At 44.6% G+C, this 25,261-nt stretch overlaps 1 protein-coding gene across 2 annotated transcripts in view; it reads left to right on the forward strand.

The window, feature by feature from the left end:
• Positions 1-25,261, forward strand: part of PHF2 (PHD finger protein 2) — a 506,159-nt gene that overhangs the window by 428,586 nt on the left and 52,312 nt on the right. For both annotated transcript variants that reach the window (XM_078661615.1, XM_078661616.1), the window contains exons 15-17: positions 9,166-9,344; positions 9,570-9,643; positions 13,572-13,732. In XM_078661615.1, coding sequence (XP_078517741.1) covers positions 9,166-9,344; positions 9,570-9,643; positions 13,572-13,732 — 414 coding nt within the window. The remainder of the gene's footprint in view (positions 1-9,165; positions 9,345-9,569; positions 9,644-13,571; positions 13,733-25,261) is intronic.

Genomic DNA, 25,261 nt, shown 5'->3' on the forward strand with positions numbered 1-25,261 from the left:
AATGTTCTCTCAGCGCATAGGGATAACTTCTTTGATTTCCTGCTTAGGACTGCTAGGCTTTCCCTAGTGGTCCTGAAAAGAAAAGGTATATGTTGCATTATCCATTCTAAATAGTGCTGATGTTGTATCATACATTGCTGGATGGCCCCTACCAAAGTGGATGTCAAACCATAAAAAACCCACATATGATACCTGGCTCTTCTAATCTAAGCTGTAATCTGAGCTTTGTGTTGAAGCTTCTGAACCAGCGAACAACAGTCCTGAAGTGTGTACCTTGCAAGTCCATTCATCCAAAATGACGTAAAGGATTCTAGCCAAGCTTTTAGCCTGTGTTTGCATAATCCATTGTATGCATGTTTGTACGTGTCAATGTAATGGTGTTTATATAGCACAAGCCTAGCTTGTAAGTAAAGGCCTTAGAAAGTAAAGAATGACTCAGTATTGTACACATTGGAAGAGTCAAATTTGTTTACTTTGCTTCTTCACATTTTGTATAGTCTACAAATTTTGAAATTTATGAGTTGGACTTACCATCTTCATTAGTTCATTTAGGTTATGTTGTTATTTATCGAATAATGTACCACTTATGATTGATTGTAATGGTGTGTATGTCACCAATGAGTTTTGTAACTACGTGGAGGTAGGAAGCCAAAGGCTAAGGGCCTAATTTACTGATCTGAAAGAGACACGTTAGTATTAGATTCCTTACCTTAGAATATCCCCAGGCGTCAGACTGGATCCGGAAATTTTTGCGTAGCAGTACTCTTGCGCGCGGTAGGCGTCGTCTGCGGCTCCGCGTCCGTCGTCGGCGCCGTGATGACGTTGTCGGAGTACTTAGACGCCGCCTCCGCGTGCTGACGTCAGTTCTTCTTTTTTCTGTGCCAGCAAGCGCAGATCTGGAAAAAGCAGTAACCCTAGTCATTTTTTGACTAACTTTTGATTGTTCTCGAAGTCTTTCGACTCCGACGGTGCCGTAGGGATGCCCGGCTTTAAGCACTGCGATGATTGCGACCGCCTGATGTCGGTCACGGATCCTCACCGCGTGTGTTTATCTTGTCTCGGCGTCGACCACGACGACAAGGCCTGCTCCGACTGCCGGGCCCTCTCTTCGAAAGCCAGGCGGGAGCGGTCCCGCAGGCGGCTCGAACTCCGGCAGTCGGTTCCGCGCCGCGAGAGGTCCCGATCCCATGGGAGGTCGAGGGACAGGTCGCGGGCTCGGAGCCACCACAGTTCCGAGAGTAGGCCGTACAAGAAGTCCAAGCGGCGTCATCGCTCTTCGGACTCCCCCCGACGCTCGCGCGATGCGGCCGGGGGTTCGGGTGACACCACCCACGCGGCTCCGACGGAGTCGCAGGCGCCGCGTCCAGCCCCATACCCTACGGTCCCTGGGCTTCACGCGTCGCAGGAGGAGATCGAGCGCTTCCTCATGGCCATGAGGAAACTCTCTCCTCCGACGGGCTCCGCGGCGCCTTCGGGCCCAGCGGACCCATCTGGGACCCCTAGCGGGTCGGGGGGATCTGCCCCAATGCCGTCGGGTGCTTCGGCCCCGGCGCCGCCGACGCCTTCGGGCCCGGTGCCGCAGGTTCCCGTTATCCCGACGGCGCCGGCGCCGAGGGGCTCAGTTGTTCCGGCGCCGCCGGCGCCTTCGGGCCTGGCGCCGCAGGACGCCGCTGGACCACCTTCCGGATCTGGTTCGTCGCCGATGAACCTTACAACCTCCCCGGCTTCAGACCCTCCGGTGTCGGCGCCGTCCCCGGTTCCACCTTCGTTCCTGTTCAGGTGCCGGGACGGCCCCGATGGGCGCCGCTCCAGACGTCGTTTGGTGAGTTTCACTTTTATGAACAGGCCCCATTAGTTGAGAACCCTGAGTTTCAGGAGATGGGTGATGAAGAGGACTGGGAGGGGTCTGAGGACCCTCTGACCAGGGAATGTCAGTCTCATGAGGACTGGACAGGAGACCTTGGGGATGCCAGTGGTCTGGACACTTCGCCGGACACTGGCTTTGTCTCCCCTCCTACCGTGGCTTCGGAGGAGGGGGCTACACATAGTGTGGTGCTGATGAGGGCTGCCAAGGCCTTGGGCCTTGAGCTCCCCGTCGCGGCCGTGAGGACTAACCTCCTCACTGAGGTCCTTAAACCGCAGTCAAGCTCGGCCGAGCCTCTGCTGCCCTTTAATGAGGCCTTGACCGACGTTCTTCTGGGCACTTGGTCCAAGCCCGCTACGGGTTCGCCCGTAGATAGGAACGTGGCCAGACACCACCGCCCAGCCCCGGGCGACCCATGTTTCCTGTCCTCCCACCCTACCCCCGAGAGCCTGGTCATCCAGGCCTCCAATTCCCAGACCGCATTCCCGTCGGCCCCGCCGGACAGGGAATCCAAGAGGTATGACCAGTATGGGAAGAAGATCTTCTCATCCCTTAGTCTGGGCCTGCGGTCTTCCAACACCGCCTGCCTCTTGGGACGTTACACCCACTCTGTGTGGGATAAGGTCGCGGAGGTGCTGCCAGAGTGTCCGTTGGAGGTACGGGCCAAACTCGGCCAAGCCCTTGTGGAGGGCCGGGATGCAGCCAAGTATTCCATCAGGTGTGGGCTGGATACCACCGACTCGCTAGGTAGAGCGATGGCAATGACGGTGGCGGTCAGACGCCACGCCTGGCTGAGGTCCGCCAACTTTTCGGCAGATGTCCAGAACACACTCATGGACATGCCGTTCGATGGCTGTCGCCTCTTTGGCGACAAGGCAGACCATGCGCTTGAGCGCTTTAAGGACTCCAGGGCTACGGCCAAGTCCTTGGGCCTCTCGGGCCAGCGCCAGCAATCGGCTGCCTTTCACTCCTTTCGTGGCCATGGAAGGGGTGCGCCCACACGCGCCGCTAGCCACGCTCCGCAGGGCAATACCCAATACGGTGGCGGCCGTGGGAACCGCCTTCCGGGCGGTCGGGGGCAACGGCGAGGTCAGTTCACACCTTCCCCCGCAGCATCCGCCTCAAAACCCTCCTAGTCCGTGCTTTCAGGCCCATGTGACGCCAGTGGGGGGCAGGGTTCGCCATCACCACGTCCACTGGCGCACTGTCACATCGGACAGGTGGGTGCTGCAAATCGTCCGAAGGGGCTACTCCCTCCCCTTCGAGGCGACTCCTCCAGCCATGCCACCGCAGAACCACCGTGTATCAGGGGATCATTTGCGACTTCTGCAGGAGGAAGTTACGGCCCTCTTGGCCAAGGGGGCCATCGAGCGCGTTCCTGGGCCAGAAGTAGGGTGTGGTTGCTACTCCCACTACTTTCTGGTACTCAAGAAGGGCAAAGGGGGCCTACGCCCTATCTTGGACCTAAGGAACGTCAACGGCTTCCTCCGGAAGGAGAAGTTCAAGATGCTGACACTGGCTCAGGTCCTAGCTGCCCTGGACCCAGGAGACTGGATGGTAGCGCTGGACTTGCAGGACGCTTACTTTCATATCCCCGTCCTGCCTGCCCACCGGCGCTACCTGCGGTTCATGGTTGGCCATGAGCACTTTCAGTTTACCGTGCTCCCCTTCGGCCTTACCAGCGCCCCACGGGTGTTCACAAAGGTGATGGCGGTGGTCGCAGCTCATCTGCGCAGGTTAGGGGTTTCAGTCTTCTCCTACCTCGACGACTGGTTGTTGAAGGCGGGCTCGCCCCAGACAGTCGTCAGCCACCTCCAGACGACGGCAGACCTCCTGCACCAGCTGGGGTTCTCCCTCAATGTGCCGAAGTCACACCTGTGCCCCTCTCAGAAGCTCCTCTTCATCGGAGCGGTTCTGGGCTTGGCGCAGTTTCGGGTTTATCCACCCGAACAGCGGGTCCGGGATATTCAGGCTCTGATTCCCATCTTTCAGCCGTTATCCCGGGTTTCGGTCAGGTTGACGCTGCGGCTTCTGGGGCTGATGGCCTCCTGCATCCTACTGGTGCATCACGCCAGGTGGCGGATGCGGGCTCTGCAGTGGGACCTGAAGTTTCAGTGGGCCCAGCATCAGGGCAACCTATCCGACCACGTCCTGATCTCGGAGGGCACTGCGAGACAGCTGCAGTGGTGGCTTACGGACCGCGATTGGGTCAGCGGCAGATCCCTCTCCCTTCCCCAACCGGAGCACGTAGTTGTGACGGACGCGTCCCTCCAGGGCTGGGGAGGCCACATGGGAGAGGCGGAGATCAGAGGCCTCTGGTCTCCGGCGGAGACCCGGCTCCACATCAACCTGTTGGAGCTCCGGGCGATTCGTCTGGCACTGAAGGCATTCCTCCCCTCTGTCCGGGGGAGTGTAGTGCAGGTGTTCACGGACAACACCACCGACATGTGGTACTGCAACAAACAAGGCAGGGTGGGGTCGTGGATCCTTTGTCAAGAGGCTCTTCGCCTTTGGCAATGGCTGGAACGCCAGGGCGTGGCCCTGGTGGCTCAACACCTGGCAGGTTCTCTGAACGCCAGGGCGGACGAGCTCAGCCGTCGGTGCATGATGGATCACGAATGGCGTCTGAACTCGGACGTGGCGCAAGGCCTCTTTCAGTGATGGGGAGAGCCTTGGTTAGATCTATTCGCCACCGAAGAGAACGCGCAATGTCATCAGTTCTGCGCGTTGGAATTTCCAAGGCGGCACTCGCTCGGAGACCCTTTTCGTCGCGAGTGGAGTTGCGGTCTGTTGTACGCCTTTCCGCCTATACCACTTCTGCCCAGAGTGCTGAAGAAGATCAAGCGCGACCGGGCCCAAGTCATCCTTGTGGCTCCGGACTGGGCGAGAAGGTACTGGTATCCAGAGCTACTCAGTATGTCAGTCGATCCCCCGGTTCGTCTGCCTCTTCAGGAGGACCTTCTGTTGCAGCAGCAGGGGGCGGTCCTCCACCTGAACCTGTCCAGTCTCCACCTCCATGCTTGGAGATTGAGCGGCGACAGTTGAGGCCATTTGACTTGCCTCCTGAAGTTTGTAACATCATTCTGGCAGCCAGGCGTCCCTCCACAAAGTCGGTATACGCCTGCAGGTGGAACAGATTTGTGGCATGGTGCACAGCAAAGGCTGTGGATCCCCTCAATGCCCCTCTTTCTGAGGTCCTTCTCTTCCTTCTTTCTCTTGCCCAGCAGGGCTCTGCTCTGGGCACTATCAAGGGCTACCTTTCTGCCCTTTCAGCCTTTCTCAGGCTGCCTGATCAACCTTCTTTGTTCAAGTCCCCTATTGTTAATAGATTTCTTAAGGGCATCACACACACGTTTCCTCCTGTTCTGTTTGTGATGCCTCAGTGGGACTTGAACCTGGTTCTTACATTTCTGATGTGCGCTCCCTTTGAGCCACTTCACAATTGTCCTCTACGCCTTCTAACTCTGAAGACTGCTTTCCTGGTTGTCATCACCTCTGCCAGGAGAGTGAGTGAGCTCCAGGCCCTTTCTTGTACTCCACCTTTCCTTTCTGTCCATCCGGACAAAGTGGTGCTGCGTACCAAACCTTCTTTCCTGCCCAAGGTTGTCACGGCCTTCCACATCGGGCAGTCTATCACCTTGCCAACCTTCTTCCCGCCACCGCATCCCTCTAAAGAGGAAGAGCGGCTCCACCGTCTGGTCCCAAAACGTGCGCTCTCATTCTACTTGGATCGAACACGCCAGTTCCGGGTGGATGACCAGCTCTTTGTTGGTTACGTGGGCGCGAAGAAGGGGAAAGCGGTGCACAAGAGGACCATCTCCCGGTGGATCATCCTGTGTATCCAGGCATGCTACTCCTTGGCTAGGAGGGAGCCCCCGGTTGGACTGCGGGCTCATTCTACCCGAGCGACGGCGGCTACCACTGCCCTGGGCAGGGGTGTGCCCTTACAAGACATCTGTCAGGCAGCTACGTGGGCATCGCTGCACACGTTTGCAAGACACTACTGCCTGGACAGCCAAGTCCAGAGGGATGGCTTCTTTGGCCGTTCCGTCCTCCAGGACTTTCTGGTGTGATTATTGGTTCGCAGACCCACCACCGGGGTTGGTATTGCTGGGGTATCTATTCTAAGGTAAGGAATCTAATACTAACGTGTCTCTTTCAGATGCACAAGTTACTACTTGTGTAACGATATATCTGTAAGAGACATTAGTTAGTATTAGATTCCTTACCGACCCACCCATCCTCCCCGTTCTGCGAACCAATATCTAGGGTTAGGGTTGTCCCCTTTCAGGGCCCTAGTTTCAATGGCACCAGTGTTGGTTTTTAACATGGCTCTGCGTTTCTGGCGCGGAAAAGCTGTGTCTAAGAACTGACGTCAGCACGCGGAGGCGGCGTCTAAGTACTCCGACGACGTCATCACGGCGCCCACGACGCCGACGACGGACGCGGAGCCGCAGACGACGCCTACCGACGCGCAAGGGTACTGCTACGCAAAAATTTCCGGATCCAGTCTGACACCTGGGGATATTCTAAGGTAAGGAATCTAATACTAACTAATGTCTCTTACAGATATATCGTTACACAAGTAGTAACTTGTGCGTTAGCCTGTTACAAATGTCACGGATATCCTGTCTGCCTTAGTACAAGTGCATGATATCCCAAGGCACTTGTAATACTTTGGACATGATGTCCGTCACATCTGTGATGGAATATCTTTACTGCCAAACTCTAAATCAGGCCTGAGATGGTTTTTAAATATCCGACTTGTATGATCCTTTTAATCATGGAACAAAGATATTGTTTCATATACTACATAGCTATTGCCAACCAATTCAATATATCCACCTTTCTGTCCTTGATATTATGCTACATCTTAGACCAAGTATATTCGCGGTATTGATAAGATAATAAGCACACCCTTAAGCATTGAAAAATAATCTAACCAATATGCATCTTTAGAATCTACAAAATCCATGCACATAATTCTAGAAGAAATGGATGCATTTTATAACATTTAAAGGAATGTTGATTTATTTGATGTCAAGCAAAGAACTCCTCATGTTCAATTAAGGGATCTCCAAAGAAATATCTTTGTTTTATTAAATATTTTCAGTATCAACTGCTTAGCTCTGAGCAAGACATTTTAAACAATCTGTTTCACTAGCTGGAGTGACTAGAGCCCTTGTCTTATTCCTTTTGGAGGTGTCCACGAGTAAGGGGGTTGTCTTCTGATGCCATCGTTCCCGAATACATGATGTAAAATAGGGTAGAAAAGGGTAATGTGCTAATCTTTACCAAAGACAGTCTTTCAATTAATCAAGCAGGATGTATAAAACGCAGCTAATCACCCTCGAGGGTATCCAGGCACTAAGGTCCAAGCTGCTCGGGTGGCATCATTTGAACAGTGAGGGGAAAATACACCACCTTAAGGGTAGGAAGAAAGCACATCATCAGAAGCCTTAAAACATCAAACATGGCAGCATGAGAAATTAAACTAGGGTCTGCATGCAAGTGGATAAAGACTGCAACTAAAACAAGGTCTAAAAAGCAAATGAGATACAATGAATAAAGAGAGACACCAACTTCATAGAATTATTTACCACAGGGATAGTGTGAAATCCCATCAGTGTGCGCATGACATTATGAGGATAGCACTTGAGAGGGAGAAGATGGTGCGAGCCCATGCAGAGACTAAACAAGTTTGTTTACTATGAGGGACAAAAATAGTGGAGTGTATCACATCCATTGTCAACAGAGTTATAGAGTGCCATGAAAGAATTTCAGACTGCAGATTTGAGTTGCTTGTAGAAGCATCATCACCCAGCTGCTGTGATGTAGAACAGTAAATACCTAGGTATCAAGCACTGGAAAAGTTCCGTAGATGTCCTAATTAACGTCAAGGAAAGGAGGGCAAAGATTGAGTCATATATGATGTCATTTGGTAAACTTGGGTGAAAATATACTCTTATCGAAACCGACCCCTGTGCAATTTTATAATGTGTTTGGGAATGTATATGCTGCTGTAAGCTTGTAACCATTAACAGTGATCCTTTTCCTGAGAAAGTTTGAGAGTTTGTTGCTGCTGTACTGTGACAGGTGCCATTTTCAACAAGAGCAGGCACTGTTACCTTTGAGCTTGGATTATAAAAAATCAGAGGTGAGATTGTGGTGAAAGAACATATCCTTTAATGAAGATGCTGAATAGTCCTCTATTTCTGGATGTGCAGTGGTAGTTGAAGTTGTTTTCGTCTGCTGCGATGTCATGTTAGCGTATGCATTATGACTGGTTGTACACTTCTGTGATATCAAGGCAGTACACAATTGCTCCCACATTCTTCTACTGCTTGTTACCCTCAGGTAGGTTTCCATGTACAACACTTTGCTAGATGATAATATGGGTTTATAAATTAGACGTTCTCAGGCTCTCATTTAGACATGGGTGGAAGCCTTTCCTCTTCCCAGGTCTAATGTGTGCCACAACCTTGCTATTGATCCACTAGAGCAGGTTTCAATTATTGTGTTTAATTACAGTGCTGGCAAGGCTGTAGAGGAAAGTGGGAGAATGGTGTGAGTGTGGGGAGCATCAATTCCTTCGAATTGTTTAGAGTACCTTTACAGTTGTAAGGCATCTACCTTGGAATGCTGCTTCCAGCACATCATTTATAAATGCCAAAGTAATGTGAGTTGATGCATTTAGACTTAATGTCTCCTCAAAAAATCTTTAATGTTTAAGGAAACATGCTGCAGAAGAGGGACTGGCTAAAGGCCAATGCATTATTAAGGTAATATGACTGCACTGACTGTCATCGGGTTATACCGCTTATGCCTTCATGTGAAAGGTTCCTAATTGGTTCAAGCCAGAAGTAATTTATAAGTCATTCTGATGTGATAGCTTTCCATTGTTTTTTTTTAACGGACTATTTAATGTCCCTTTGTGTCCCATCAGATCATAATGTCTTTAAACTCATTGCTGTACCACATGATCCTTAACAACAATCTTAGCCTTAGCTTGAATAAGCAGGTCAATTAAATTATCAAAGTGGGGGGTTCAGAGTCATTGCATTTGAGACCCACTGTTACAAGGGACCACGGAATGAGCTCTCATGTTTCTTTAAGTATTCTTTAACATGTCACAGAATTATGTAATAAATAAACATTATTATTAGATTTATTTTTAGACAGATGTGATATCTTTCCCATTACAACGAAGGCATGCTTTATTATTGTGTCCATTGTCTACGATTTCATGCATCTCTTCAATAAACTTCTCACTTTTTATTTTTGATCATCTTTTTGAACAGTGCCAAGGCGTTCAAACCACACACAAGTCCGAGTATGTTTGGATCGTTGCAGAATTTCAAAGATGATAAAACGAAACCTGTGCGTGACGAGTACGAATATGTTTCAGATGATGGAGAATTGAAAATTGATGAATTTCCAATCCGGAGAAAGAAAAATACCACGAAAAGAGACCTACCCTGTAAGAAAAGACTATGAATCTAAGATTGATTTTGAATATTTTTAAATGCATTATTGCAAAAAGCACTTATAATAAAAAGTAGACACATACTTCATCAAGTATTCCTGCAGAAAATGATCACATATATGATGTGCGAAATAGCACCAAATATATTGTTTTACCTCTGTTTATTTTGTCTAGGGTGATGCTGAAAAATAATTAACTAGTCTTTTTGGTTTCTTATAGTTTTATTGGACAAACAAGAAATTGTGCAACACACTCCAGTTAAGAAACCAAAGGTCCCATCATCATTGTACAAGGTTTGTTATTTTTTTAAATACTCTGAACCTCTTTGTAACTACATGAAGGAGGAATGTTAACATAGGTCAGTGTGGAAGGACTATGAAGGGAAATGTATTTATGCTCTCCTATATGAATATTAGGGACTACCTGTACAGAGCATGTGTGTCATGGTTTCTAATTTGCGAAGTGTGTAGGTTGGATCAACTTACCTGTCATTTGAAGCTTTACCTTTTCTCAGATAACATACATTCACTCTTTCAAGGTTATCATTATTTTTGATTTTTTTTTGGTTTGGAAGCGCAGAGAACCACTTAATGGTACTGCGAACATTGAGCATTGAGTAGAACACTGTCCTATGAAGGATTATCGTTTCAAGTCTTACACATGTGTACAATACTAGATGCAGTAGTACTTCTGGAAAAAAAATTAAATTTGATATGTTAAATACCTATGCCCCATTTTCTTGTTGAAAATTGGAGTAACAGGTGTTGAATGCTTCATAATACCTGTGGGAATAGTATTTATTGGGTGTATTAAATACCACTGCAGTGTGAGCTTTTAACATGGAAATGAAAAATAACTTGCAGAATCAGCATTTAATGCTTCAGATTCCACGTTTCACTTTTTTTGGGTGGAATATGGCCCTTTGACAGTAAGTTCTTGTCAGGCGGTCTCAGTGGGTACCCTTGATGATGAGCTGTTTCCGAAGAGGATAAGAATGCAAAAAGGAAAACCACAACTAGTGTACAAAGCACCAGATATGGTCACTGGATCAAGGCAGGGGATAACACTGGTTGGTTCCATAGGTGCAATGATTAAAAATTTCAGAATTCTACATTTCCAGTAACAGTTCCACATAGTCAGATCATCTTAGCCCAGGCTTGGACTGAAAACTCTCTGCAGGGATTAAATACTTTGAAAAGATATTTGCAATGGCTGAAGCAGAATACGCTATCAATATATGAATGCTATAATTGACCTAAGTCGCTCATCGAGTAACCGAGTTGATTGACCTGAGAACTCTTCAGAAGGCAGTGGTTACACATGATGTTTGACTGTAGTCCTGTAGGTTTCAATTGGATTTTTGGGAGCTGGAGGGGAAGAATGTATGCGAAGAGTGTAAACAGAAGCTGATGGACTACTGGGAAGATGCATCTTCTTCATATCTACTCAGCCACTTCCGCTGATCAGGTTCTGGAGAGGTGAAATCATGAACTTCTGTGGGCTTTGAAATTTGTAATTATTAGTACAAAAGTCACAGTTCTCACACTTGGGGTTTCTTTGGGCTCAGCCACCAAGTAACGAAATCTCAACACTTTGCAAGTGCCAGAGAAGTTTGGTCTTCCTGTACTTTTAGGTCACAGTGTTTTGATTCTCCGACTAGGCTTCTTTGAGATGCTGTGCTAGTTTTCCTTCAAAGCCTTTTATCTTGAAAAAAAAGTCTACTTATCCCCCTTGGTAGCAGAGTTTATTATGCATTCTGCTTATTGGCACTTTAAAGTGCAGAAAACAATACAAGCTTCAGGGAACCAAATCAAAGTACAATATCCCACAGGCATTCAATTAAAAAAAGCAATAATTATATAGCATTTGCTAGAGCAGTTTTGCTTTTCCTTTGCTCTATAAATAACATATGGTACTATAACCTATTTCATTGATACTCTTTTTATCAACCTGGATAAAGCCTTTACCCCACTGAGTTATCTTCCACCAAGTAAATAGTACTCTCAACTGTTAAATAATCATTGTTTCATCAAAAACACTTGGCAAGAGAGGGCGATCCTTATTGAAAGAGACAGGAGCAAGTACAAACATGTTTCAAAGGTTTGTGCTTCACATCATAGTTCTTTGTAAGGCAACCCAGATCTCTGATTAGTAACACCAATGTTACTCCTGCAAGCAATAGCAAAATGTAAGGCCATATACCTCAGAAGCAGTTGGATGATAAAATTGAATTATGACGCCATAGGTCAAGACACCTTCAAAGTTAACTAGTAACATTGGGACACTTCCTCCATAAATCTGTACAATAATTTAAACGGAGAGTGCTCTTCTCACTTGATGAGTATGTACAGGAAAGATCTTCCAGAGAGGTTTGCAAAGGAAGAAGGAATCCACCATAGTTGAAGCAAGCGCTGAATAGGGTCATGCTTTTTGTAGATGGTCTGGTCTTTGTAGTTTTTACACTCACTAATCTACAACTACAAATATATGTAATGTCAGTACTATCTAAATCAGCTTTGCAAGAGCTACAATAGCTATCTGTTAGGAATGTTTTGGTGTGTTTCAAGGAGGTGCCTGAAACGTGCCGTTCTGATTCCTGTGAGTTCAGTTCATTTCAACATAACAACCATAATCACATATAATGCACTTTTCAAGGGCCATTCAACCTGCTGTCCATGGCCTGAATCTGTGTTACGTTTAGGCTTACAGGTGTCGCAATCTTCTATACCAGCACTATCACTGTGACTGGGGGTCTAGAGTGCATTTTTCAAAATGGATGCCCTGCTCTTATCACTGTTGTGGCTAAACACACTGCTGCGATGCAGTACTAGAAGAAGCGTCAGAAAGCCAGAGTCAGCTTAGCATGTCTACCATAACAGTGTAGATTTATAATCCTAGATGAGTAAGAATGCCTAGGCCATTTTCATGATTTGCAATGCAGTGGTTGATGTGTGGTGGGACACATATGGTGATGATATGGCTGGACACTGCAGCATATTTAGCTGAAGGTCATTAGTTGACCATTGGGACCTTCCCGTAAGACACTGAGCATAAAAAGACCTTTAATTGTGTTCTCAGCTGATAATAGAATTGTTATGTTTGAACACCAAGCTGGTGAGTATTGGAGGTACTATATTGATGCATATGGTATGTTCCTGAGATTGAAGACTTTTGGAGGCCACTCTCCTTTCCTGTTAGTTTGCCCCATTCACCCAAATGCCTCAACGAACGTGGTTGGACCTCTGTTCTTCACCCGTGAATGACAGACAATGGCTGAGTAGTCTATCTGCTGGTGGTCAGTGATGACTGTGCAGTGTCACGTTTGTTAATCAGCACACCTCTGATTTATTACTAGAAGAGTGGTTGCAGGCAACTAGTTGCCCAGGGCTTGGGAAGCAACCTTTACTATTGAGATTGGGTGCATGCAAGACTTCAGTAACATAAACAAGTTGATCTTGGTGGATTACAGTTAAACTGTATCATTGATTCTAGTGAGTTTGTGGAGTGAGTTGTCACTGGTATAAAAATTATGCCGTCAAAACTGTGTCACATAGGATATTTGAACCGGTTAGAAACTAATAGTATAACGTCTTGGAAAGCTTGATATTCTAATTTTTTTTCTCACAAAATTAGAAAATAGTGTGATTGTTCAAAGCATAATAAAAAATAAATGTAATGTGTTTAAAGAAAATCATTTTGTATAAAACAGTTTTATTTAACACACGAGGTGAATGACAATTTTGTTATTTGGAAATATGTTAGAGATACTCAGTTTCTACTTTCTTCACCTTATATAATGTTTGACTTGGGAAGCACACTACAAAAAAGTGGTGTTGTGTCATTTAACATTACTCACACTTGTCATAAGGATTTAATTTAGAAGTGGACCAAGGAATTAAGGGTTAGCACTTAGTATTTTTCAGGCTAGATAAGGTAATACATAGCATCAGCTGTTTTAGTTCTGCAATATCCTTTTCTTCATATACCCAACCATATACCATTTCTCGAAACAGAGATGAGATTTCCAATTTAGCCCCAAACACCTTCCCAAAATCAAAGTGCTGCATGGCATAAGCCACTGCCAAAGCAAAGGGTCACCAGTACATTATTGAGCAAATGCCTATGTCTGGCCTACAGTTTCATGCATCTGATTTATTCTTAAAAATATTTTACAATGATTGGTATTCAGTTTTTGTGTATTTTATTTGTTTTCTTTGGTAGAGTGACAACTCATCAGACGAAGGTTCTCTGCATATCGACACTGATGCCAAGCCTGCATCTAATTCCAAAGCCGAGAAGGAAAGTGGGAGTTCCTCAGGGGGAATATTGGATCTTTTGCAGGCGAGCCAGGAAGTCGGAGGTTTGGAGTACAACTCAAATAGGTATGCCTGTGAATTCTGACACAGTCATTCCAGTGCCATCAAATTAACCTATGACTCGAAGTAGATTCTCCAATGCCTCCAGGCCTATTTTTGTAGCTAGGAGTCAAAATGTGTAAGTGTTTCTCAAACTCCCAATCATAGCTACCTTACTAACAACCTTAGAGCTGTGCTTCTCAGCTTGTGAATTGACTGTATGTGCCAGCATAGTCCAACTTGAGCTTTGAAGTGGCTTTGGTGACATGTTAGCACTATACAAGTCAAACAGAATATATAAAGAAATACTGGGCCTACAGACCATGTCCCGGGTGAATATCCTTCACACCTATTTATCAAGAAGAGTGGTGGTGATGCTAGTCTTCTAATGTAACGAACGGTATGAGGACCCATGATGGAGCAAAATCATTGGTGCAAACAACTGAGTTAAAACGGCTAAATAACATTGTAATAGGCAACATAGCATTGGTTGTAAATGGATGGCAATGACATACTCTAATTTTCTGTGAAAGAAAAAATGCAAAGATTCACTTAGGAAATTGGTGGGTTGACACCAAAATACAGCAGTGTTGATGTTATTTACTATAGTTTATCTCCATTGCCACCTTAACAGAAACAAATGATAACAGAAGAGGTGTTCTAAGTCATGGTATGGTACCAGAATAGTGAGATTTTAATGTTCTGCTACCTTAATCATGCAGCAGAAATGCAGGTGGACAAAATATCAACAAGGTGAGTATATATAGATAATTACATGTTTATTATGCTGAACACCACATTTATGTATATATATACAACTTTTTGTGACAGCTTATTGGACGCAATTACTCAACCAGCAGTTAGATACAACCACTTTCTTCTGATGGGGGACTTAAATATTCATTTTGAGAATACAGAGTGCATAGAAGCACAAACTCTTCTAGGGGCACTCAAATCCAGGATGTTAGAACTGCAATTTATTACGCCTACACATCAATCAGGCCATCTACTCGACCCTCTCTTTGCTAACTGGAATTCCATTCTGACTGCCCCTCCCTTCACAATTCCTTGGTCAGACCATAAACTTATTGCCTTCGAAATCTCTCACGTCCCTAACACTACGAAATTCCGTAAATCCCTGTCCCATAGGCGCAGGAATTGGAAGAGATTTACGCAAGAAGCCTACAGGCTGGCCTTATTGGAAAATCCCCCTCCCTTGAGTGATAACCTGTCCAAAAGGTGGGCGGCTTATGAAGAATGGACGGAAAAGGCATTGGATAAAGTCGCACCCTGGACTACTAAAATCCCAGTAAGAAGTAATAAAACGTTTCCTTGGTTCACTGACGAATTAAAAAGGGCCAAAGCCACATGCAAAAGATTGGAACGCCTCTGGAGAAGAGAATATAATACAGGGAGTAAACAACTTTACAAAACTGAACTAAGCAAATACTCAAAAATGATCAGAGCAGCAAACAGTAAATGTTTCAACGATAGAATTTCGAATGCGAACAATCCTGCCAAAGAACTCTTTGCCATATATAAAGAAATAACGGTCCCCAACAGATTATTGGCCCACGATACGCTGTCCAATGAACTATGCAACTCCATTGCAGATCACTTCATAAACAAAGTGGACACAATACACGCTTCATTTACTAAAATACCTGCGATTCCTATACAGGGGAAAATGACAGACAGCTGCCCGGACAGAACTATGCGCTTAAACAGTTTTGTGATGCCAGACTGTCAGTCAATGCTCCGCATTGTTAAAAGTGTGAAATCAGGCTCACCTAATGATGCTGTTCCACCTAAATGCTTCACTGACATCACAGATGTTTTATTAAATCACATAAGTCATCTCATCTCCCTCTCCTTCCTTGAAAAGCAGGTACCTGAACCTTGGAAAAGAGCTCAGGTTATTCCTTTAAAAAAGAAAGCTAACTTGCACGTGTCTCAACTTCAGAACCTTCGCCCAATCTCTCTGTTGCCCTTCTGTATGAAAGTGGCAGAAAAAATTGTGAACATACAGCTCATGGAATATCTGGAGCAAGGGCGATTCCTTCACCCTACCCAATCAGGCTTCAGAGCTCAATATTCTACTGAATCGGCAGTCCTTTATTCAACAGAACTGCTGAGGCAAATAGCTGACAAAGGCCAGACAGCAGCGCTTGTGTTACTTGACTTAAGCGCAGCTTTTGATACTGTGTCCACTCCACGCTGCTGTCACGTCTATCAGAGATCGGAGTTGAAGGAGATGCATATGAGTGGCTAAAGTCATTTTTGGAAAATAGAAGTTTCCAAATTCACTGCCCGCCATTCAAGTCTACTCCCAGACAGCTGAAGCACGGGGTTCCACAGGGCTCAAGTTTGAGCCCTACCTTGTTCAACCTGTACATGGAACCCCTTCCACGTATAGTTGAGTCCTTCGGTGTTAATATTATAACTTACGCCGATGATACGCAACTGATGATCACACTCAGTCAAGATGGTGAAGAGACAGCTATCAACTTTTCAGCCTGTCTTTCAGCTGTAGCGAGCTGGATGAACAACAACTGTCTGCGTCTGAATGGAGACAAGACTGAGGTGTTGCTCATTGGTAAGGCTCCTTCAGCATGGTCATCAGACTGGTGGCCAGCAGAACTTGGTCAGACCCCTGTCCCTACGGATTCAGCCAAGAATTTGGGAATGATACTAGATACCAAACTTTCGTATGTGAAGCATATCGAAAAGGTTACTGGCAAATGTTACGCAGTCCTCAAAATCCTGCGTAAGGTCCTGGACCTAGTACCGATGAGTTCAAGGAAATCCCTTGTCCATGCCTTAGTCACCCCCATCTTGACTATGGCAATGCCCTACTTATAGGGCTGAGCCAAAAAGGTTTGAGACAACTACAAAGAGTCCAGAATATGGCTGCCCGCCTAGTTCTCAACCTCCCACGCAGAGCTTCAGGGAAAGATGCATTATCCAAATTGCACTGGCTTCCTATAAAGAAACGTATACTTTTCAAGGCCATGTGCATTTCCCATCGAATTGCACAAGGGAAAGGACCTCCTTATCTGAACAAGCTCCTCAACATCCACCACCCAAAACGTCACTTAAGGTCACTGGGTAGCATGCTGTTCCTCGCATTTTTAAAGCCAAAATGGGCGGGCGTTCATTTTGTTACCTAGCGGCCTCCTATTGGAATAGACTGCCCCTTGAATTACGGATGGAACCCTCCGAGAGGAGATTCCGTATGAAACTTAAGACACATCTCTTCCCTATAGATTAGTGGTCTGTGTCGTGTTAGAGATTCTACTGGTTTGGCTGGTCTGATGATTTAATGATGGGGTTCTATAGTGCGGGGACACACTGTTCAGTGTAACCAGGCACTCAATAAATGGTTTTATTATTATATATATATATATATATAGTTATATATATATATATATATATATATAATTGCTATTTTCTCACTTTCCCCAGCCACTGAGTCCGGTTACCTGTGGTTCGGCTTGTGGTGCCGAAAGAGTCCAAACACACTTTGGTGCTCAGTTACACTCCAAAATAATCCACAGGTCCCCTCATATTATATTTAGAAATACTTTTTTTTATTCAAGAGTATGCAACACAAATTCACATCTTTCCCAATGAGTTTCGGAGATCCGGGTCTCCCTGATCACAGGAAAGGGTCAAATACCAATTCAACCAATTAATATACTCCGTGGTGAAAAGAGAAGAAAAATTATACAGGTAGAAAGAGGACTGTTTTGGCCCGACCAGATCTACTTAAAAACAGTGTTTGTTTGGGCACCAGTTTGTTACGTAAAAGCTACTAGTTTTCAAAACATTAAAATGTTCACTAACAAGGATGCGTGATGGTTACAGTACACCACCATGTAAATTATTTGAACAAAACTGATTTTCATAAACGCAATATATGCCTCACATCAAACTTAATGATGTGCTGCCTTAGCTTTTCAAAAAGATACACTCATGACGTACTGTCCTGATTCACAGTTTACAACTTGTTATATTGAATTTTATGGTCCTGTCACTTTATGTACAATTGTGCCCTAATGGGCATTTTCTGAAACCCAAATACAATGGACCAATCAAATAGGGTATCTCCCCTTCAAAAACAAACAGATTTAAACAAATTCACAGTCCATAATAGCAATCAAATCAGATATTTTTGCATTCTGTTGCAGTTTTCGGAACTTTAGTCAGACCTCGATTCATAACTGCAGCAAATAGAAACAATTAAACATTATTAAAAATATGTGCCCACACTAATCCCTGAAACTTAATCTTAAAATACTTTAAATATATATATACCTGTACGGGACAACATGCATTAATTACAATGCCAGATTCAACATTCACAGAAAATGCCAGATTATCCTGAATGGTCAGCTAGCTCCTCATCGTGATTCGGGCCAATGGGATGCGTGGTTTGGAACTCAATAATATACCTCGATTTGAGGCGTATCAGTTCCAAAACCCTATTGCCTCCCCTTGCATCTGTAGGTACTCTGTCAAGTACATACAATTTGAGTAGATTTGCCTCACTAGAGTGTTTGGTCTCAAAATGTCTAGCTACCTGAAATTGTTTGTTCACATTAGTGATGGCTCTCATATGTTCTAATACTCGTAACTTGGCCTTATTTATAGTGCTACCAATGTAATACTTGTTGCAAGGACATTTGAGACAATATACACCGAAGTCCGAATGACATGTTAGATGTTGATGGATTTCAAATTCTCTATTATCCACTGTTCAATTTTAAATTTTTTGCATTCTCTGTGTATTTACATGCTTTGCACTTCATGCATCCCATTAAACCCTTCACCTGATTTGGCAATAATTTGTCTGACTGCATATTCCTACAAAGCATATCCTTAAGGGATTTACTCTTCCTAAAAGTTAATTAAGGATGATTGTCAAGATATTTGCTAAGAATGTTATGTGTTTTTAGAACATGCCAATGTTTTTTAAAAACCTGTCTGATTCCCTGGGAGCCTGTGCTGTGAGGAGTTATATATCTGAAAGTGGGACTTTCAGTCACTTATTTGACTTTAAGGAGTAGATCTTGTCCTGTGATTGTATTTGCCTTCTTTCTAGCCAATTCTATGATCTTTTTGGAATATATTCTTTCCAGAAATCTTTTGGCCATACATCTAGATTCCATGTAAAAATGTTCTTGTTAGCTAGAGTTTCGTTTAGCTCTTAAGAATTTCCCATATGTTATGCTGAGAATTCGAGTTTGCAGATGGTCACTGGAGGCATGTAATAGGCTGTTTCGGGCAGTCTTTTTCTGATATAATTTAGTTTCCAGTTTGTTTTTAAATGCCTCTAGATGTAATTTCAAAAACTCTATTTCTTTTTAGGTCGAGCCTAGCGCAGTGCGCATGAGTTGCTCTATGGGAGGCTTCTTGTAAGCACTCCCAACTTCCTTTCAACTTTTCTGTGTGGATTTGTTTACACTCACACATTTGATTGGCCATTGCGTCTGGCTTTCACAAATAAAAGCACGCAAATGGGCAAAGGCGTGGGTATGTCCCGCCTTTTCTTTAAATGTTTACTCCCCTACCGTATATGTCTCGGAGCGAGCGGAGTGAGCAGGGGCGCCAGTGTACCACTTGAATTCCAGGCTGCACTCCAGGATCACGTTACAGTTCTCCAGCCTGAGCGCTTTCACTTTCGCGTCCACGTGTTTTAGATTACCTGCAGGCAGACACAGCAAAACATCAGTCAAACTGTTCTGCTAACTCAAAGCTACTTTAGATCAAACAGAACTTTAAGTGGCCCAACTGGACAGGCTCTTGTCTCAGAATTAAAAAGAAATATGACCCCTGCTTTGAATATGGGCTCTAACTGAGACAATTGCAGGGAGCACAACATGCTTCAAGAGGTTTTATCAGAGTCTTTTTACCTTCAGATTGGAAATTCTTTATAAATCTAAACTTCTCCACTCCCAGCCAGTCCCTGGTGGCAACCTAATGCAGAGAAGTTGTTACTTTTAATGAACAAACACATCTGCTCTTTCGGCAACAATTCAGCTATATTGTGCCATTCTATCCTGCCCACAACCCCATTAGCACACTATATACTGGTTTCTACAATCTACTTGGACACATTTGCCTCTGCTGGTGGCCATTTTGAATTAACCCATCACCCGGCTATGGAAATTCCTAAAGAAACCGTAGGCATATGGCAGTCTCTTTACATGGCAGGAACACGCAACTGTGCCCCAGCACCAATCGGTCATTCTTGCAGAGGCAATAATCCATTTCAAAATGTCCCGGCAGACCAGTCCTGCACTTAAGTCAAATGAACTCTGAGTGGGCGGGTCTTTCTAGAATCCCGATTTCTATTGCCCAAGGTCCCCAGAAAATTGAAGCACCAATGGAAATGAACATTCTTCTATTCTCCCTCCCTCTGCTGCTGCGGGCTCAGAGGTAAAAATGTGTAGCAAGGAAGATGCAGCAAGGGACTTCTTACAGAATACTTAGTCCAGTGTCTCCAGTGAGCTTGATGGGGCTCCAGAGTCAGGGGTAGCATCGATTCACAGGAGTGGCACACAGGGGAACAGCAGCAAGCTGGCTGCATTTAGAATGCATCCTAATCACTCAATTCTGCGTAAGCATCCCATGAGTTTTTGGTAATTTGCATTCCATTTTAGGAGACTGAAGGATTTCAAAGAGATTGCAGTGAGGCACCCTGCAAATTAGGAGGCTCATAAAAATGTAACACGAGACTTGAGCAAGATGACAGAAGGGGTCATTGGGAAGACGGAGCAAATAACAAAAACGTTCTCAATGCAGGCTTCTGTGTAGGGATGAGTGTTTGCTTTGAAGTAGAATATTTATTTGCATTTCTGGTTGCTTTAAGTCTGGCTGAACACCCAGTACTTAATTTGAGCAGGGGTTCGATTTGGCTGAGACGCAGAACTCTTTCTAGAGCAGCTACACTTACAGGAGGGGCTTGTAGTCATGTCTGCTCTAATTAATAGACAGTTCTCCATTTTGTGTGAAAGACTTGAGGCTGCAATGCAGTACTGCCAATTGTAAGAAACACACACATTCATATTTTTAAAAATGGCGCTAACTCAGCAAGGGGGTGGGGCCAGCTTCCTAGGCCTGCCACGCCCTCAAGAAGGGATAGCCACTGGCTTGACTAGCATTGAATGACTTCAGCTTTTGTGGTTCATGACAGCACTGTACTTGCAGAACACCTCCCCGCAACCATTCATTAAATTTAAAATCTTAGCGTAATCAAATAAGTGCTCTCAATTTGACCCAATGCAGGCAAGTAACCAAGGTAGACATTATAATAGTGCTGTGCAAATCTAATTGGTCTAAAATGAAGTACTTTACACAGCAATATGGAAGACATTGTAACTATAACATGAACAAGCATTGGCATAGCCAATAGGTCTTGTCTTTGGGACCTTATAAGTGTTTAGACATGCAACAGTTGATGTTGTTGCACCAAGGATTTTGTGCTGGATAACTAAACACTTAGAAGGTCCCAAAGGCGAGACCTATCAGCTATGCCATTGCTTGTTTGTTTATATTGCTAGTGAAGGACAAATTCAAGTTGTTCTCATTTAATTCCCCCACAAAATCGACCACAGTTTTTTTATCCATTTCAAATGCAAATGTGTTGTCTATGTATATATAATCACACACTTGCGGTTGCCAATATGTAGTTATAGTTAAGACCTTGTTTCCATAGGAAAAGCGTTTTTTGTTTTCTAGTACCTTTGGCGCCGTTTGACGAATCATCACAAAAGTTTTCCAAAAAAGTAAACTGCTTTGTCTAGTTCTCCATGGACTGTTTTGGGGTGATCCTTCAAGCGGGCCGAGAAAAAGAAGGGGGTTCCAAAATGCGTTTTCCCCATGTTCATTTCCGTAGGAAACTTTCGAGACGGCTACAGCCCGAACTGCTGAACGGAATTACAATAAATTTGGCAGGAAGGTAGCTCTTGGTCTATAAGAGCCCCTTTTGTGAATTTGTGTAAATCCTTTCAGCAGTTTTTGAGTTACTTAAGAAAAAATAAATATACATATCTCGGGATGCGAATCCTCTGCGGAACCGACAGATCTCATGCTGACATGTTGGTACTCAGATGAGCTCCCCCCAGGAAAAGTTAAAATAAAGAGATGGGGGCAGGAAAGAAATACCCTGACCCCTGGCCCCCCAGGACTGGTGGTGTGGTCTCCCAGAACCCTGTCATGTCAATAAGCATTTTTTAAAGATGTCTATGAGAAAAAGCGCAGAGATCCGCAAATTCCAGCAAAAAAAATAATAATAATTAAAGCGCGGTCTCCTGCACTTGTTTAAACTGGGCCCCTGGGTGGGACAGGTCCGGGGGCAATTTATAATTAATATTTTGGGAAGGGGTGCACACACAGTCCCCTTCCTCATGGCCAATCTTGGTTCCGGGGACTGCCACCTCCCCAGGGCACAACAAAAATGTGGTGAAGGAGGGCCACCCTCCCAAGGCCGCTTACAGCCCTGGGGACTGCTACCTACCCGTGCTGAACCTTTAAATGTGCGGGCCCCCTCATGGGCATCATTTATGCACCGGGGACCATCCCCTTCCCAGGGCCATGGAAAAATTAAGTAGGGAGAGGGAGCCACATGGTTTCCCTCCCAGGCCATATACAACTCTAAGGACATCACCTCCCCGGGCTTTGGCTGGTTTGTAAGTGGGAAGGGGGCCCTAAAAAAACAAAGTGGGGAGGCTGGGCTGAGCCAATAATGACCCTGGGGACTGCCACCCTCCAGGGGCAGCTCCCAATGCCCTGAGGTGCCCACCCTTGGGACGCAGTTGTTTGCTGTCACTTAGTGGTAGCTTTGACAGCTCCCACCTAGCAAGAGCAAACAGTAAGTTAGCTTTCTGTGGGTGGAATCAGAAAAACAGCTTCTGCTCTCCTGGAGCAGGCATTTCACCTGTTTTCCTGGATGCTGTCAAGCGGGCAGGAAAACAGATGAAACAATTGTTACTGCACATAGGGAATCGTATTTCTTGCTGCTCCCTGCATGCCAAAGTAATGGGATTCGAAGTGGAATTTAGGCTCTGCCCACAGTACACAAAATTGTGCACTAAGTGCCCCTCCTCTTTTCCTATTTTGGAATGACCGGGCCCCAGATAATAAGGTCCCTGGGGCAATATTCAGCCCAGGAAGGGGGGCCATGTGGCCCCTCCCTTTCACAAATTTGCCTGGTCTCTTGGGATGGGTTCTCCAGGGCCAAAATCGGTCCTGGGCCTACCCTCCCCTCCCCTTTTGGTAATGTGGGGTAGGGCGCCTACGGGGGGGGTTGACCCCAGAGCCTGGCCAAAGGCCATGTGTGGTGCAGGATTGGGTGCCTACGGAGGTTGGTTGTAGAGTTTGGTTGCAGGGCCAGGCCACAGGCTAGGCCTCAGCCTTGCGCGGCTGGGGTTGAATTAATGTAAGGTAATTAAATATTTCCTAACGTTTAAAAACCCTAGAAATCCACTGAAAGAAACAAAGGTTACAAGGACGTTATAATTTGAAAATATAATTAAAGAAATTCACAAAACAAAATGAAAGGTTAGACAGATGTTATAGTTAGGTTCAGATTTTACTAATCCCAAGAAACAATAACTTTTTGCCCTAAGGTACTATAACTAGCGCCCTCGCCGTGCACTTCCACTTTACCCCATATATTAGATCAGTAATGACATCTTGTAGGACATCATTCATAATATAACTGCAACATTTGCAATGAATTTAATGATGAAAAACTGTTCATGGTGGTAGCACAAGTTATAGTTAGTTACCTAAAGGCAAGAGTTATAGTTTCTTGAGATAAGTATAACTGTAGGATTTCTGTGGTTTTGTGTGTGTAAAATCTGAAGATGTGGCACTAAGAATAGTAAATCTATACTTAACTATGTATGACTATGTATGACAACCTGCTCATTACCTTGCTGCAATATCATGAAAGCACAACAGTTCAATCCTAGGGGAGGATTGTCTTTGGTTAGAAAGACGCCTTCCCTGACAGTGGACAAAAAATTATTTTACACATTATTCTTATAACTCCTTTCCTTTGGTGACTTCTGAAATGATAATGGCTGCCTTCTGCAAGTTTTAATGTAAAAATATAACATTCCACTTGATCACTAACTAATAAATCAACAACCACATATATGTGCATTTAGAGTATGGTAGCAAAGACCAGTTTATTAGCTGTCACACTGACAGTAGTAGCACAACTATATTTCTCATGTTAGGAGTGCTTGCCGAATGCTTCCACTACATGTTGCCCATCATTTCTCAGCAATGTCCCTTGGACCTCATTGCAGGCTTGAAATTGGCCCTGATCAGCACCTGGTGGTGATTGTTCACAAGTTACGGATTTTGGTAGGGCCTGGGTCACTGCTGGTAGATTTGGTGCTGCACCATGAATGGCCAGGAACTTCTACCTCATCTGTGTGGGCAATAGGCTAACATGCAGTTCTGATGGAAGGCGCAGGAGTGCTGGTGGAGATAGTCTGGGCGCCAACATTCTTGGTGTGATAAGTGTGGAAGATGCAAACAACAGAAACACAACAAGCTCATTATTCTACATTTGATTGTCAGAATAAATGAAACAGGTTCTTGAAATAGGGAAACAAATTAACAATATAAAAGCATAGATTTAATTTAATACTGCCAGCTGCAAAGTATCATTAGGATGAGTTAGCCTTACATGAACTAAAGAATAAGAGAGTCATGGTTATAATAAATTAATGCATCTGATCTCACAAATGCAGATTGCTGTTTAAAAGTTGTCAATCCAACCTGATAATTGACACACAATCCATGGAATAAACAACTTCAGCAAGAGCCTTCCTTTATTTGTGTCTTAAAATGAGATAGTTGATGTTTTTGGTAAATAGGAATCCCTCGCGTACATGTAAGAAGCAGAAGCTGATTGTGAGGTAAAGTTGGTGAAAGTCAGAAGTCTGTTCCCAAAGGTTTACCCCTACATTTGAAGAGGATATCTGACTTTTTGAAGATTTACAAAGACTCCCATGAGTACTTTTGGAAATATACTGGAGTAGGTGCTCCTGCTGCTCAAAAGGCTTCATTCAATCATATTTTGTACTCGGTGGAAAATCTGCATTAGTCAGTCATGCAAAAATGTACATTTGCACATATACTTTTTTTTCTGTGCAGGCAAAACATGTTTCTCTTCGCAGAAGTCCTGACACTATAACCTCACATAAAACAGGGTATTGTCTGCTTTTCTCACCCTGGATAGGCACTTCTCCCTGTGACAGGAGTACATTTATTTGGGTTTCTAGACTGGAAATCTTCCCACAAAATATGTGTGGCTATTGAGAAACTGAAACGTGTGAGAAATTACTGCATTTTTCATGCACTGCCTCCACAAATTTTGCTGTTGATGAAAATGTTTTGAACAACTATGTCTCCTGACTTCGTGGGAAAATTTGCATGTAAAAAGTAAATTTTCTGGACTTTTTTCAACACTGTAACTCCCAAAAAGTATCATGAAGATATTCCAGTCATTGTTTTCTGAATAAAATGCCACAA

Source organism: Lissotriton helveticus, chromosome 9, assembly GCF_964261635.1.
Source record: "Lissotriton helveticus chromosome 9, aLisHel1.1, whole genome shotgun sequence".
NCBI classification, from domain to species: Eukaryota; Metazoa; Chordata; class Amphibia; order Caudata; family Salamandridae; genus Lissotriton; species Lissotriton helveticus.